Here is a 17,327-nt window from a genome sequence, read left to right on the forward strand (position 1 = left end):
TTGGAGGAAGGAAATTTTTATTGTCCGTGGCAAGAAGAACAGCATTATGGGAAAGAGTGGGCTCTGTAGCTACATTGCCTTGAGTGAATCGTGGCTCTGACACTTACTGGATGTGTAACCTTGAACAAGTTATTTAAATTCTCTGTGCCTTAGTTTCCTTATCTACAAAATGTGGATAATGGCAATAGCTAACTCATATGGCTATAAGAATTCAATGAATTAGTATGTTACAGCAGTTACAAAAGTACATGCAGTCATGAGTGTTCCATACATATTATTTGTTGTTAACATTATTACTGTTGTTACTGTTTTACTGTGATTTTAATGGTAATACCTTTGACTTGATACTCTGTTTATGAATAACTAATTCCAAAATGCGCACTCCATACCATTTTAGCTTTTTTCCTAGTCATTGACATTAACATTTAGAAGTTTTTAAAAGCTTTTAAAAATGTATAAACAGGGCGCCTCGGTGGCTCAGTCGGTTAAGCATCCGACTCTTTTTTTTTTTTTTTTTTTTTTTTTTAGTGGTTATTTATTTTTGAGACCGAGAAAGAGTATGAGCAGGGGAGGGACAGACAGAGAGGGAGACACAGAATCCAAAGCAGGCTCCAGGCTCTGAGCTGTCAGCACAGAGCCCAACATGGGGCTTGAACCCACGGATGCAAGATCATAACGTGGGCCAGAGTCGGATGCCCAACTGACTGAGCCACCCAGGCACCCCAGTATCTGACTTTTGATTTCACCTCAGGTCTTGATGTCATGGTTCGTGAGTTCGAGCCCCATGTCAGGCTCCTCACTGCCATTGTGGAGCCTGCTTGGGATTCTCTCTCTCCCTCTCTCTCTGCCCCTCCTCTACTTGCACTCTCTCTGTCTCTCAAAATAAATGAACATTTTTAAAAATTCATTTAAGAAAATCTAAATTAACGGAGAGACATTTAATGTTCATGGGTTAGAAGACTCAGTATTGGTAAGATGGCAGTGTTTCCCAAGTTGATCTATAGATTCAACATAGTCTCCTAAGCAGAAGTTGACAAATTGATCCTAAAATTTCATATGGAGATGCAAAGGACTTACAATTGCCAAAACAATCTTGAACAAATGACAAAGTTGGAGGACTCCTACTTTGCAATTTTGACACTTAACTATAAAGCTACAGTTATCAGGACTCTGGTACTAATATCAGATAAGGGTAGACATATAGATCAGTGGAATAGAATTGAGAGTTCAGGAATAAACTCTTATATTGGTTGTCAGTTGATTTTCAACAAAAGTGCCAAGGCAATTCAATGCAGAAAGAAGTCTTTTCAACAAATGGTGTAGGGACAATTGGATATCCATATGCAAAAGAGACCTTTAAAAGGTCACATTTGGGGCACCGGGGTGGCTCAGTCAGTTAAGCATCCGACTTCTGCTCAGGTCATGATCTCGTGGTTCATGAGTTTGAACCCCGCATTGGGCTCTGTGCTGGCAGCTCAGAGCCTGGATCCTGCTTCCTATTCTCTGTGTGTATGTGTGTGTCTCTCTCTCTGCCCTTCTCCCACTCCTATGGTTTCTCTCTCTCTCAAAAAAATGAATAAAACACTTTTAAAAAGTTTTTTAAAGGCCACATTTTTAATTCTTTTTTTTTTTTTTTGCAATATCTAGAATAAGTACTTATATCTGTAAATCCATAGAGACTGAAAGTAAATTGGTGATTGCCAGGTGTTGGGTAGTGACCACTTAATAGGTATAGGGATTTGGAGAGAGGGAGGTGATGGTGCTTTGGAACTAGACAGAAATGGTGGCTGCACAGTATTGTGAATGTACTGAATACTACTGCATTGTACACTTTAAAAGGGTTAATTTTATGTGAATTTCGCATACCCCACTTGTTTTTATACCATGTGACAAAAATTCTTCTTACGTACTGGTTTCCTCTTCAGTACACTCTAGGGATATGACACATTTCCATAGTAACAGTGGCTCACTGTACCACTCAGCTCACCCAAGGGACCACCCCTCCCTCAGCCCCAGTTATACTAGAGGTTAGAGGGGCGTGTGTTTATTGAAAACAGCCTCATGGTTGATTCTGATATGTCCACCGTATTGAGAGTCATTACTCTCATTAAGCACAAACTGTAATGGTTCTACAAAATTCGATCATATCATGCATATCATAATTAACCAGCTGTTGGACACAAAGATTGCTTCCAGTTTTCCACAGCCATAAATACTTTCGCATTGTCCACCTTTGTATACCTATGATTATATTCTTAGGGCAAGTTCTGTGTTACTGGAATTATTGGCATCAACGTATGTATGTGTATTTAAGACTTATGATCTCTCTCAATAACTTCCCTTCCAAAAAGCTATTTGAATAATTTTTATGTGTCTTTGGTGGTGAGTTTTACTTTTGAGTTAACGTTTTTCTCATTCTGAAAGTTTTGTGAAACATTTTTATGCCAGAATATAAAACAATACTCATACTTTGCTGAAATTTCAAGATTATTACTCATTCATCACAACAACATCGATACTAAACAATCAAAGTGTTTTCTTTCCATATTTATACATTCATTTTGGAATTTAACCTCTCAACAGGCTTCAGGAGACAACAAATCCCCAATGAGAAAATTATTTCGACAATTAGCATTAACATCATTTTCAGACTACCTTTCATATGTAGATTTTTAGAAAGTTAAAATTTTGAATTATCACACATTTCTTTTTATTCTCCTCTCTTGATTCATTTCATTTTTACATCTGTGAATGATGGAAATTTTTTTTTCTCACTTTGGTTACCAGATGTTTCAGATGTTGAGTTTTCCCCTCTTTTTGTTTTATACTAAGCTCTAGAATTTTAATACTTTGGTTTTTAAAAAATCCTCTAGAAACAATACTTCTTTAATAAACTGCGTAGGCCTCAGTACAAGACTAGATACGAGAATCCTATTTTCTCAAATCGAATATTAGGATGCATAGGACAGACTGTGATCTAGGCTGTCTGGAAAAATCTGTGCTCTGTGGTATGTCTTAAGGAGACACCCATGTACGCAAGCCCTAGGTGCCATCTACTTGGAGTTTACTTAGCAAGAGGTCAGGTTGGGGGAGGTGCTAGGGAAACATGTGTTAGCATCTGAGCTTGTCTAACTAGGGAAGAGGCTAAGGAAAGGAATCTGTTCTAGAAATCATCTCCTTTGCTTGAATAATCATGAATCATTTCTACCACTACAAAGCAAATTTCCCCACAGTGAAGCATGTCGAATGTTCTTTTGTAAAAAAGAACGAAAGAAAAGAAAAGAAAAAAATAGAAGCAGTAGTCTGTATTTGGGTAATTATTGCATTCAGTAAAGTTTAGGAAATGGTGAGTTGAATCCATGTGACTCAGTTTAAAAGATAAAAACATTTATTCCTTACACTGTATATACAGAAAATGAGGAAGATTTCTGATAACTTTCTACAGTTTTCCTGTATTGATTTTGCAAATTGCGGAAGTATCTAGTCTGTATGCTTCTCTGAATTACCAGTTGGTCCCTCAAATTCCTGAACTTTGCAGAACTAGAAAAAGTTTGTTTAGTAATGCCATTTTCCAGCACTTTCCAGCGCTGTGCTCTTTCATGCAATAGCCACTGGCCATATGTGACTGCTTACATTTTAATTTTAATTCATGAATATCAAATGAGATTTTAAGCTTGATTTCTCAGTTGCACTAGCCACATATGAAGTGTTCGGTACCACATGCGACTGACAACTGCTATACTGAACAGTACCAGTATAGAACATTTCCGTCATCCCAGAAAGTTCTATTGTACAGCACCATCAGGAGTCTTGGCACCTCCAAAAGTAATGCTTACCCCTAAACATCACCTGAAAGGTAGACCAAGAAGCTCTAACAGCTGCCTTTTGGCAGGCTGCTCCTTCTCTAAATTCCAACAAAGAACTAACTTAAGGACTTATCAGGACCTTTGTGCCCTGATGAAAGCCAGCATTTACATACAGTCCTCTCCTGTAGTAAGGGGTGGTACAGAGGCCCTAAGTCAGCACATCAGCCATGGGCTCCAGCTACTCAGAGCAGTAACCCTGGTGTCTGAAAGGCATGGCTGATTCTGAAAACTTACTCCAGTATAAACAGTTCCATAGATAATAATCGGAAGTGATTTAGATCTTTCTCCATTGACTTTACAAAGAGATTCTATTAGCTTCTGATTCTGAAATATAGGACATATTACTTCCTAAGTTAGGCTTTCTAGCTATTGTGTACATTCATAGACCATCTTTATAAAATACTTTCACACAGTCCAAAAAGATTCCTATGATATCTGTTCTGTGCAGTTGCTCTTAAATATAGTCCTATCTACTACACTTGCAAGTCTCATTGTTAACCTTCTTCAGAGGAGATAGCATAGCTAACTTTGGTCAGATGGCCCAACTTATGTGATAAAAAAAAATTCCTGTTTTTAGACCTGCATCTGATTTTGTTTGAGTATCCTACACACATAGACTGTGCTGACTCTACTGAATGATAGCATTGCTTGTGACTATATGGGCAGAGCTCGGGAACTCTGATGTAATTGAGCCTCTCCCCTCATTATCTAGGGCCTATTTCTTACATGTAATCAACCCAAATCCTTTAACACTTCTACCTTGAAATGATTTTCCAGCCTTCTGGATCATCTCTGTTCAGCCCCAACCTCTCCAAGTCCTTCACTCTTTTTAGGGCTTGAAGTTCAGTGCTCTGAACCCTAGTAAGATGATCCTTTCTCAAATCCTTATGTCACCTGTGGACTTGTATAGCCCTGTGATGGGTTTTGACCCCTTAGTATATTACAATTTGACTGTGTGTTATTTTGCCACTTGGGTGCAAAGCCAGTTATTCTCTGTGTTATCTCAAACTTGTGTGTCTTGTATCTAGACTTTTTAAAATGTACCTCCCTGCTGTTGTGCCTATCAGACCCCATGGTGCTTGTTTCTGAGCTCAGGGAGCACCGAAAAAGGGAGTATTAGCCCTTAGCAGTGGCTTCAAGTCAGCAAGTCCTCCTGTGTCTTTCTTAATAACTCTGTTGCCTCCTTAGAGGCACCTGGGTAGCTCAGTCGGTTAAGCATCCAACTTCGGCTCAAGTCATGACCTCACAGTTCATGAGTTCGAGCCCCGCGTCAGGCTCTGTGCTGACAGCTCAGAGCCTGGAGCCTGCTTCGGATTCTCCATCTCCCTTTCTCTCTGCTCCTTCCCCACTTGTTCTCTGTCTCTTTCTCTCTCAAAAATAAATAAACATTAAAAAATTATTTTAAATGACTCCATTGCCTCCTTAAGTGCATTCAGTAGTTCAACTTAGTGGAAGTCTGCGCCAACTGTTTTCTTGTTTTCCACTTCCTTAAATGAGACACAGAATCATCTAACGGAGCATTCCATTTTGATGTTTGACATACTAACAATAGTTAAGATTGAGTTGAGAATTAATTACTTGTAGTTCTCTTTTTTTTGAATTTAGAATCTGCCTAACTTGCTTAGTCCAAAATTGCATCTTTAATGCTCGTTATCTTAGCAGACTGAATAGTCTTAACTAACAACTGTTATGTTTCACTCTCAGAACATTCTAACATTTCCCTTCTAAATTAAAGTAGGTAGAAAATTTCTTTGTCAAAGATGTAATAAACTGGGAAGCTTGAAGAACTACCTGTATAAGATCTAGACTGGTGTTGCTGTACCCACGGTCTCTTTCATAGCAATAATGTAGTACAGGAGTTGGCACACTATGGCCTGGGTGCCCAATCTGGCCCATCGCCTATGTTCACATGTAAAGTTTTATTGGAATATAGCAGTGAACATTCGTGTACACATTGCCTGTGGCTGCTTTCACGCTACGATGGCAGAAGTGAATTGTGGCAACCGCAACCATATGCCCTACACACCTAAAATATTTACCGTCTGGCCCTTTACAGAAAAAGATTTTTGACCCCTGGTATAGTAAAAGCCCTTGCACTTGGGAGAGTAGTCAGAGGACCTCCATTCTGTCTACTCTTGATTTTATCTCTAAGTTGGCAGCGACCTTAACAGGTTGCTAAGCCTCTCTGGACCTCAGTTTCCTCATATGCAAAATGAGTCTCTTAGAATGAATCATCTCCTAAGGTTATAATTCTATAAATCCATAAACTGCTTTGGAACCGTTTTTGCTGTTTTACATAATAGCTTTGCATTGAATATCCAAACCACATGCAGTCACTGAGTTGAGAGAACTAAATAAAGAAAACTGCTAACCATAAGATAAATTAGGAACTTGCTACTATTGTTTTAAAAGAATTTACCTCTCAAGGCTCTTTGAAGCAGTGCTTTCCTGGAAAAAGTTATTTCTAGATCTTTGATCACAGTAGTAACTAGACCATGCCTTGAGATATAAACCCACCATATTAAGAAACTCTGTTGAACTTCATTTGGAAATAAAAATAAAGCATCTCTAAAATTTAGTTTCAGTGTGTGGGAAACTTTTGATACATAAAAATTCCATTCCCACCCAGCTTTTTAGGGAACATGTATATATGTAAAATGAAATAAGCTTCTACTATAGAAAGAAGAACTCAACATTCTGTGCTGTTTTTTTCATCGTGGTAGCTGACTATAAAATTCCACATAAGGTCCTCTCATATATTAACCCTAGACTTTCAGAAGTCTGAAAAGTTGGGGCTCCTGCCTGGCTCAGTCCGAAGAACTTGAAATTCTTGATCTCAGGGTTGTGAGTTCAAGTCCCACATTGGGTGTAGAGATTACTTAAAAATCTTTAAAACAAAAAACTAACAAGTTGCTTGGGATGATATCATCAAGAGCACTTCTCTGTTTTTTGCCCTTCCCTTTCTGCATTCAGTTCAATTCAACTTATATTTGTAGAAAGAAACCCTAACACGACCCCCCCCCCAAAATGAAACTTGTAGAAATGTGTTTCTTTTAGTGTTTTCATATATTTAATAAATGCCTAAAAAGATTTATCTTTCTGGGTCGCCTGGGTGGCTCACTAGGTTAAACAACTGGCTCTTGATTTTGGCTCAGGTCATGATTGCCCAGTTCATGATATCAAGCCCCATGTCGGGCTCTGTGCTCCTTCTCTTCCTGCCCCTCCACCACACGTGCCCCGCTCCTTTCTTTCTCTCCCTCCCTCTCTCTCAAAATAAATAAACTTAAAAAAAAGATTTATCTTTCTTTTCAGAAAAATCCTCAAGTTCAGTATTTAAAATGTAGACTACGTAAGTGATTGAATCCTTAAACTACCTAAATGAGTAATTCCACCTCGACCAGCAAAAGGCTATGCTCACGTTCTAGCTCTATATTACTAAGCTTAGTGACAGTTTGCACTTACAAAATGCTTTACGGTTCACAAAACACTTTCATATACATTACAACTTTTGACAATCCTGTAAGGTAAGTTATGTCATTTTTAATACTGACTCAGGTAGTATCAGGCAGCTGGAAAGTGGACCAGCCAAGGAACATACCCAGATATTCTGACTCCCACCTAACAGTCGCACAATTGAACAGTTTCACAAAACAACTCATATTGTTCTAATTGTTACTGAAACAATTCCCAACATTTCTCCACCCAGCAGTCCTAAGGGATGTCACACACTCCAGATGACAGTAATTCTCAACGAGGAATCAGGGCAACCTATGCATGTTGTTTACAGAGTCACCTATAGGGGCGCCTTGCTGGCTCAGTCAGTGGAGCGTGCAACTCTTGAGCTCAAGGTTGTGGGTTTGAGCCCCATGTTGGATAGAGAGATTACTTAAAAAATAAAATCTTTAAAAAAAAATAATAAAAGGAGTTACCTGTAGTTGGTTCTGCTGTATGGCCTGATTGATTGAGAGTAACACATAGTCACTGTTAACAAAAAGAGGGGGGGCAGAGATTTTAAAAAAGGAAAAGTGACTCTTTCCTACTTCCCAGAGATAATGCTATTAACATTTTGGTATATGTTTGGTCTTTTTATCTATATTAACCTCTTTTCCCAAACATGAGGTCATACTACAGATTGTTTTAAAACCTTTTTTATGTAACTCACAAGCATCTTTCTGTTTTTTTAAACATCCTTCGGCATCATTTCGTAGTGTCTGCAGAATATTTCATTTTGTGGTATGTGATTGAGTTCAAGATGTAAATGGTTTCATGGACCTTCCCAATCCTCCCCGGTGTTTTCGTATATGCCCATGTGATTAATTTGAAAGAATCAAACTCATTTAAAAGCTACCCCTCTTCTAGTTGTCACCTCTTACAGGTTTGACTTTCTGAAAATCCTCATATTTGTTAATGAACTTTTTTATATGTATGTGTTTTAATATTTTTTCCCATGTTTTTGTTTTAGGGTGCAGTACTAGCAGCTGTGTCAAGTCACAAATTCAACTCGTTCTATGGTGACCCCCCCGAAGAGTTGCCAGATTTTTCCGAAGACCCTACCTCCTCAGGTAACTGGATCATTCGTTCATTAACCAGTGTGAATTATTTGGTGTCTACATCCTTTCTCTTCCACTGTAAATAAACTTTTCCTGTGAATCTAGTCAGATCTCCCAAGGAATTCTGAGGAAGTTTGTCAATAACCAAATTCCATCCATATGTGTCTGCTTCCTTTTAATTTTACTACCGAAGCTGCTTTCCCCTGCTCTTCCAAAACCACCATTTCTCTGTTTTCTTTTTACCTCAGAAATACTTCTTCCCTTTTTCCCACTCCAGACCCAACATCGCAGTTCATCCAATCCAATATTGTAGTCAGTCTTTTTGGATCTTTCTTATTACCTTACACCCCAACAAAAAACTTTATTATTTTTAATGTTTATTAATTTTGAGAGAGAGCATGCATGAGCAGGGGAGGGGCAGAGAAAGGGACAGAGAGAATCTCAAGCTCTTTCAGTGCAGAGCCCAACTCAGGGCTCAAATGCACAAACTGTGAGATCATGACCTGAACTGAAATCAAGAGTTGGGCACTTAACCAACTGAGCCACCCAGGCGCCCCCAACAAAAAAACTCCCGATACAAGATTTTCCCCTGTCAACCATGGCAGATCAGACCTTGGGACAATATTACTTTTAATTTTATCTTTCAATGTAAATGTGTCGTGTGAATAATCTCTCAAAACAACTTACAAGTTCCTCTCTTTTTTATGACGCCTATAACACATGTATACAAGCATTCATAGGAGAACACGAAAGGGTTACCTATTTGGATCAAATAGGTACTCCTGGGGGCGAAAAACCCACTGTTCAGAAAATTATTTTATAAAGTGCTCAGATTTCCATTTTATTAGTGAGGTATTCTCAAGGATCATTTATTAAAAATTTGTGGTATCCTGGGGCGTCTGGGTGGCTCAGTCAGTTAAGGGTCCTACTTCAGCTCAGGTCATGATCTCACAGTTCGTGGGTTTGAGCCCCGCATTGGGCTTTGTGCTGACAGCTCAGAGCCTGGAGCCTGCTTCAGATTCTGTGCTTCCCTCTCTCTCTCGGCCCCTCTCCCACTCGTGCTCTCTCTGTCCCTCACAAATAAATAAATGTAATATTTTAATAATAAAAAAATAAAAATCTGTAGCATCCATTTATACGTTTATATAAATGCACATATGTGTGTGTTATACTTTCAAAATTTCATTTATGTATGTATTTACATCTGAATCCTATGCCCTCCACCCTGAGCTTTTCTCCCTTCTCACATTAGAGTCCCTCAGTATCTGCCATGTGGTTGCCTTTGTGCTATTGGTTTGATGTTTGTACTTTTGGGCTGACTCATTCGATGTTCGGTTTATTACCATTGGACTCCAGAAGCATTCTCACATCCATTCTCCCTTTATTGCTAGTGGTGGTCCTTCACCACTATGAGCATTCGTCAGTATTTCTGCTTCTTCCTTCCCTGTGTTTATACACGTATGTGCACAGACAAGTTCTCGTGCACACGTTTTCTTACCAGTTGGTATGTGCTTCTTACACCTGGTGGAAAAGAACGGGATTGAGTTTCCCCAGTACAGCCACTGTGTAGTTCCTCATTTTGACCTTCACCAATTGGGATGTGAATCTTCCTCTTTTGAGTGAAGGTGATTTCCAAAAACATTCAGAAATGGGAATCTCAGAAAAGAGACTCTCTGAAGAGAAAGCCTTGCTGGTTTCCTCTTGCTCTGACTTTGTGATTATCCAGAGCCCTTACCACATGAAAGGCAAGGCTGTAGTTACGTTTATAGGTACACTCCCCAGCTCCCTGTTGCTTCATATCTGTCTTTTTTTTTTTTCCCCTTCCAGTCCATTTTGTTCCCTCCACCTATAGCACTGGGGTTGGTATTTGTTAGCTCAAAACATCTCCCTTCCCTCCACACTGTTTACAGTAGACCCATCTAGTGCGAGTGGACCCAGTAATGGTGTTAAGTCATATTGTGACTACATGATGCAGCCACAAACTTGGACTATATTGAGACGTTTTCGGTCAAGATCTAATACCATTTTCATCTTAAAATCGGGTCTGGGAAGCAGTATGATCCTTGAAATAGCTTCACAGACCTGACCTTTACTATTGCTTCTTAATATGTATCTCTGCCTGGTGAGAGTTTAATGAGCTTTTAAGTGTTCCTTTCTGTTAAAATGTCAGATTTTTCTTTTAGGGAAGGAATTGTCCATAGTTATAGCATGCTTAATTTTCCATCAAATACATTTTTATTGCCCAGTTTTTTGTTTTTCAGTACAGTCTGTAAGTGATATGGTCGAAATAGCTTCTGACTACAGCATTTGCTTTTTAAACAAAAATGAAATTTCCCCCACCGTCTTGTGGGTAGCCTGCTAGCTCGTGAATTAGTTGTTCACAATTTCACATTCCCTCTTGCTTCCCTTTCCTGCAGTCACACCTTTTTTTTTAAATTTCTGGATCTTAATGATCTTGTAAGCAGTCTGTATCTTCATTTGACATGCAAATGTCCGTCTCAAAGACAACAGAACATTTTGAAGAAAATTCTAATATTTTCCTAATTAACACATCTGTATTTTCAGTTTCCATTTCATTTTTGTTTTTTAATATTTCCATTTTCCAGCCTAAATTCTTGTCTGTTTAACCCTAATCTTTAAATTCTGCATCATTTATTTTAAGTTGCAACATTAATCTGTCCACCACCTTTCTGTTTAAGTTTGCATGGGCTTGTTACAGTCCAAGACACAAAGCACCTTTCAGCATTACCTGAAAGTTCTTGCAAGTCTGTGGCAAAAAGAGAAAAATGATCAGAAAGCATGTGCTTAGGGGCGCCTGGGGGGCTCAGTCAGTTAGGCGTCCGACTTCGGCTCAGGTCATGATCTCACGGTTCATGAGTTTTCACCCCACGTTGGGCTCTGCACTGGCAGCTTGGTGCCTGGAGCCTGCTTAGTGTTCTGTTCTCCCTGTCTCTCTGCCCCTCCTCTGCTTGTGCTGTGTCTCTCCCTCTCTCTCAAAATAAAAAACATTAAAAAAATTTTTAATTAAAAAAAAGAAAGCATGTGTTTGTAGGGCGGGGATGGGGAGCTCCAGGGAAGGAGGGGTTACAGACAGTCACCAACCGCCATTTCTTGAGAATGACAGTCTGTTTTTTAATCTTTAGATAATGCCTGTTCTGTTCTTTCTATGCAATAATAATAAATAGTTTGTTTTCTTTAATGACCTTGCTTGACAAAATTAAAAGATGACTATCCTATTTTGGTTCCTCCCCCCAAATTCTATTTAAAATCACAATTTTAAAACAAATTTAAAATTCAGCCTTTTCCCCATTTGTCATCTAAAGAAGAGTCCAGCATGTTTAGGTATGCTACTACATTGTAAAACAATTTTTATGTAAGAGATTTTTTTTTTCTGTCTTGATTATCAAAATCAGCCCATTATACATTCACTAGAATTTGATGAATTTAATCACATGATGAAGAGTATATCTTGCCTTTGTTACTTACTTATCCAAAGTTGAAATCTTCTTTTCTCCTATTTCAAATCAAAGAAGTGAGAATATGAACCCAGTGTGGTTTTCTTGTTTGTTTTTAAAAATTTTTTTAATGTGTATTTATTTTTGAGAGAGAGAGAAAGAGACAGAGCATGAGTGGGGGTGGTGCAGAGAGAAAGGGAGACACAGAATCCAAACCAGGCTCCAGATTCTGAGCTGTCAGCACAGAGTCCGACAAGGAGTTCAAACCCACAAGCTGTGAGATCATGACCTGAGCCCAAGTCGGACACTCGACCAACTGAGCCACCCAGGCGCTCCTCGATTCCAGTGTTTTAATGACTGAAGTCCTTAACAGTCCCAGGGAATGCACTCATGGAACACAAGGATTCACTTTGGGCTCTGCTGGGGGACCGTGTTTCTTGTGGCTCATCTACGGGGCTCAACCGTAGCTCAATAACCTGCTTGCTCTAAAATCATACTGTTTGTTGTTTGTCCATATGCTGCCTTCCTCCTTAGGACTTCTAGCAGCAGAAAGTAGGTATCCCTTTGTTTACCTCTAAGCTTTATCTTTTGTGCAAAAGTGTTTGGCTTTGCATGGTTCATAAGCGGCTTGACTTTTTCCTTGGCTGTTTGTGTTTAGATGTTTGATTGTGAATTTTAACACTGCCTGACTGCAAAATCAAAACGTGGCTGTATTGATTTCCTGAGGCATTACCATACAAATAATACTAACTTCTCACTTTCATAAGAGGAAAACAGGCAGTGTTAAAATTTTAACTGCACTTACCTCACATCTGAATTTCAAGCACGAATACAGTCATTTCGGGGGAAAGGGTAACTTTTTTTTATAGTTTTGCTTTCAAGAAAACTTTCAGGGTAAGTGAATTTTCCTTTGACGATCACATAAACTATAAGCAATTTTCACTACTCTCTCTTACTGACTGAATTTTTAGTTATTTAATATGGAGCTGTGGAATAAACTGAATTCATGTGTCTCAACAACTTTTACCACCAGGAAGGCCATTTACTGACTAATATAATGGCTAGATTTTAATTACAAACGGACATAATTTGATTATGTGACAATATTAAAGTAAAAAATAGGTAAGAAATTAGCACACAAATGAATACAAGTAAGATTACGGCAATCTGAATAAGATGGGTGGATTATATCAGTGTCTATATTCTGGCTGTGATGACACGATAACTTTGTAAAATGTTGCTAACAGGGACACTGAGCAAAATATACAAAGGATCTCTGTATTTCTTATGATGGCATATGATCTACAATTATTTCAGTAATTTCCATTAAAACAGTAAAATAAGCCTTTCCCTCTAAGTTGTGCTTACTGGGGGGAAGTATATAAGAAACAAAAATAAATTAGAAAATCTGGATGCTAATAATTGCATACATTGTCATATTCTCTTGCATTTGTTACTCGTAGCTCCAGTTGCAGCTGATTTAATACAAAAATCTCACAGTGTGTAAGTTATCTGTTGCTGTGTAACAAATCCCCTCAAAGCAGGATTTATCCTTTCACACTTTCTGTGGGTCAGGAATCTGGATATGGCACCTCTGGCTCAAGATCTCCCATGAAACTAAAGCTGAGCTGTCGTCCGGGGCTGCAGTCTCATCTAAAGGCCCAACTGCAGGGCTGGGGATGGAATCCTCTTCCAGACTCACTATCATTGTCACTGACAGGCTGCAGTTCCTTACTGGCTAATGGGCCCCTTCCTAGGGCTGCTCACGACATAGAAGTTTTTTCTCCCAGCATGAATGATCAAAAAGGGAGGGCAAAAGTAAGAGTGTCCAAGACAAAAGCCACGGTTTTTGTAACCTCATCTCAGAAGTGACATCTTATCATTTCTGCCCTATTCTCTTCATTACAGGTGAGTTAATAAGTCCACCCCACACTCCAGGGGAGCGATTTGATTATACAGGGGTGTGAATAGCAGGAGGCAGGGATCTTGGAGGCCATTTTAGAGGCTGCCCACATTTTAATGACTGTAAGACACTTCCCATTTGTAACTGCTTTTGTTTCTCCGGATTTAGCACGTCCCTCCTTTTTTTTTTGCTGCTTTTTTTAATCAGTAGACCTATCATGTCATTTGGAAATGAAAGCATCTTGGGAGTATCAAGTAGTGTTTTTCCATAGTTGTAAAGTTTTATATGAATAGGCACTTAACCAATGAAATATTATTTAAAGTGCTTTGACAAATCTGTGCCCAACAGTGGTGCTATTTGAAAACAGACTATTTTAACAAGCATAATGGCATTAGAATTATAGCATCTGTGCTCTAACAGAATCCATTTACAGAGTGTACTTACTTTAACTAATACTCAATTTTGAGGTGTCTGCCCTATATACATAAAGAATCTAAAGGATTTATCACCATGTGTAAGTTTTCATAGCTTGAATTGGATATAGTTCAAATGCTTAAGTCCAAAATACAATTTCCATTACAAGATTCACTATTGTATATAACTTGATTGATAACCAGAATTTTCTTTGTACAGTGGGAATTAAAGCTGTCGTCCAAGGGAGAGGGAAAGCTTTTGACTGCAAAGAGACAAGAGAGAACTTTTTTTGAAAGATGAAATAGACCCTTATATTGGTGAATTTGAAACGTAATAAATTATACTTTAGTATGCAGATTTTTTAAAAATGCTCTTGTGCTTACAGGTAGGGGCTTTGAGTAGGTGATATGAATGTGTGTGTGTGTGTGTTTGTGTGTGTGTGGTGAATTCCGTGTTCTATCAATGGGATTGCTAATACAACAGGAAAGAGGTAATTGGTAACTCCAGAAAAAGCTAGACTAGGTACAGATAGTGAATTTGCTCAGTGATACTGGGCTTTATAGCTATCCATATAACTTTTTAAATATACACATACAAATATTTTATTACTGAACTAACTTACACGCATGTGTGTATGCAATTATCAGATGGATGCAGTATATAAATTTGTCAAAACTCATTGGAACAGTACACTTAAGATTTGTTTATTTCACTCTGTGTAAATGTTACCTGAGAGAGATAGTACTAAAATCTATGCTGAAGTGTTTAGGGGTGCAGGTGTCCACGCTGCCACTTGTTTCAAAATGAATGAAGGGGCACCACCCAGGCGCCCCTTCATTAAAGTAAGTAAAACTTTAAAAAAAAAAAAAAGAGGGGGGGGGGCGCCTGGGTGGCTTAGTCGGTTAAGCGTCCGACTTTCGCTTGGGTCATGATCTCGCGGTTCGTGGGTTCGAGCCCCGCGTCGGGCTCTGTGCTGACTGCCAGCTCAGAGCCTGGAGCCTGTTTCAGTCTGTGACTCCCTCTCTCTCTGACCCTCCCCTGCTCACGCTGTCTCTCTCTCTCTCCTAGAAATAAATAAAACATTAAAAAAAATTTAAAAAAAAGGAAATTAATGAAATAACATGAATTAATAGATAGATGTGTGATAAAGCAAATATCACAAATTGCTAACAGTAGTATAATGTAGGCAGTGAGTACACCTCTCCTTTCCACTTGCTATATGTTTGAAATTTTTCATCATAAAACATAGGGAGAAATAATTTTAAGAAGACAGATTCAGCCCACTTTGAGACAGAATTTTTAGCTTAAACATTCTGTTTATTTTTCTGTCTTCCTTTCAAATGATTTCTACTCAGTCAACTTTTTCATGAGACTTTTCCACTCTTGTGATGCAGTTGTTCTGGATTCAAGAGTTTTTATTTACCTTAAAAGCATATTCCTCTTTAAAGAAATAGACTCTGAAAACATTTTTTTATTAAAAAAAAATTTTTTTTTTGAGACAGAGAGAGAGCACGAGCAGGGGAGGGGCAGAGAGAGAGGGAGACACAGAATCCAAAGCAGGCTCCAGGCTCCGAGCTATCAGCACAGAGCCTGACACAGGGATTGAACCCACAAATTGTGAGATCATGGCCTGAGCCAAAGTCAGACACTTAATCCACTGAGCCACCCAGGTGCCCTGACCCTGAAAACATTATTAAAACAGTTGACATGTTTATGCTTTTTGATTATTATTTCATAATAGTAGCAGAAACCTTTGCAAAACTTGTTTTTATAGTATGACTCAGAAAAAGCAGAAAGGTTCAAAGTTAAAGTGTATAAGTATCAACCTAAATTTTTTTAATGTTTATTTATTTTGAGAGAGAAAGAGAGAGAGAGCACACGCACCTGCAAGCAGGGGAGGGACAGAGAGAGAGAGGGAGAGAAAGAATCCCAAGCAGGCTCTGTGCTGTCGGTTCAGAGTCCAACACGGGGCTTAATCCCATAAACTGTGAAATCATGACCTGAGCCCAAATCAAGAGTCAGAGACTCACTGACAGAGCCACCAGGGACCCGTATCAAACTAATTTTTAGATACAAACTTGATTACCAAATGAAGTGGGCATAAATTAAGATATTAGCCTGAAGGCAGGGCTTGGTTACCTTCTAATTTATCATCGTGAAATTTTTAGACTAAGGCCTACAAAAATAAGCCTTATACGGGAAATAAATTGAGATTAAAGAGAGAATAGAAATTGGATGTCCTCTTATGACCAAGTGCAAATCATTCAGACATGTTGCTGAGAGTGAAACATGATTTCAGGTGGAGCCAGTCTATAGTAGACTGACTGTCACAGACCTGACTTTTGGGACTTGCTCTTCTGCTCACTGCTGTGGCCTGAGCATTTGACCCTGTTGAGCCTCCAATTTTCCAAGTATAAAAAACAATTGCCTACAGGACAGGAATACTGTGGAATCACATAAGGTAATGAGTATAAAAGCACTTTGGAGGGGCACCTGGGTGGCTCAGTCTGTGAAGCATCCAACTTCAGCTCAGGTCATGATCTCATGGTTTGTGGGTTCGAGCCCCATGTCAGGCCTCTGTGCTGATAGCTGGGAGCCTGGAGCCTACTTTGGATTCTGTGTCTCCCTCCCTCTCTGCCCCTCCCGATTCATGCTCTGTCTCTCTGTGTCTCTCAAAAATAAATAAACATTAAAAATTTTTACAATAAAAATAAATAAAAAGCACTTTGAAAATTATAAACTATTACACAAATACAAGTAGCAAAATAATTTTATTATGACTCTAAGGAAACTGTGCTGTAAAATAAGCTGTTTTCTGTGGTTATGTATTGTATTATAATACTTGATTTTCAAATCTCCAGAATTTACTCAGAAAAATATAAATTTTAATCAAACACCCTTCATTGTGTCTTTTTGTACAAAGCCCTCTAACAAAGCACAGCCTAGAATGCAAAAGTGAATAGTCCTGCCATTAAATAAATTGCTCCCTGAGGTGAACTCATGTGCTATTTACTGACTGAATTTTTACAAGGCCATTACTATTCAAAGGTTTTATAGGGAAAAAAATCTTTTTCAGTGTTTGAGAATAGTGAATAGTTCTTTCAGATATGACAGGATTAATCCACAAAATAAATACCAA

At 38.6% G+C, this 17,327-nt stretch overlaps 1 protein-coding gene across 4 annotated transcripts in view; it reads left to right on the forward strand.

Annotated features, from left to right (window-relative positions):
• The window catches only part of CASK (calcium/calmodulin dependent serine protein kinase), a 363,023-nt gene that overhangs the window by 258,597 nt on the left and 87,099 nt on the right, over nucleotides 1-17,327 (forward strand). For all 4 annotated transcript variants that reach the window (XM_039255996.1, XM_039256003.1, XM_039256010.1 and 1 more), the window contains exon 10: nucleotides 8,329-8,428. In XM_039255996.1, the coding sequence (XP_039111927.1) occupies nucleotides 8,329-8,428 (100 nt within the window). The remainder of the gene's footprint in view (nucleotides 1-8,328; nucleotides 8,429-17,327) is intronic.

The sequence above is a fragment of the Hyaena hyaena genome, unplaced genomic scaffold (assembly GCF_003009895.1).
Source record: "Hyaena hyaena isolate Hyena2069 unplaced genomic scaffold, ASM300989v1 scaffold_12, whole genome shotgun sequence".
In the NCBI taxonomy this organism is placed as follows: domain Eukaryota; kingdom Metazoa; phylum Chordata; class Mammalia; order Carnivora; family Hyaenidae; genus Hyaena; species Hyaena hyaena.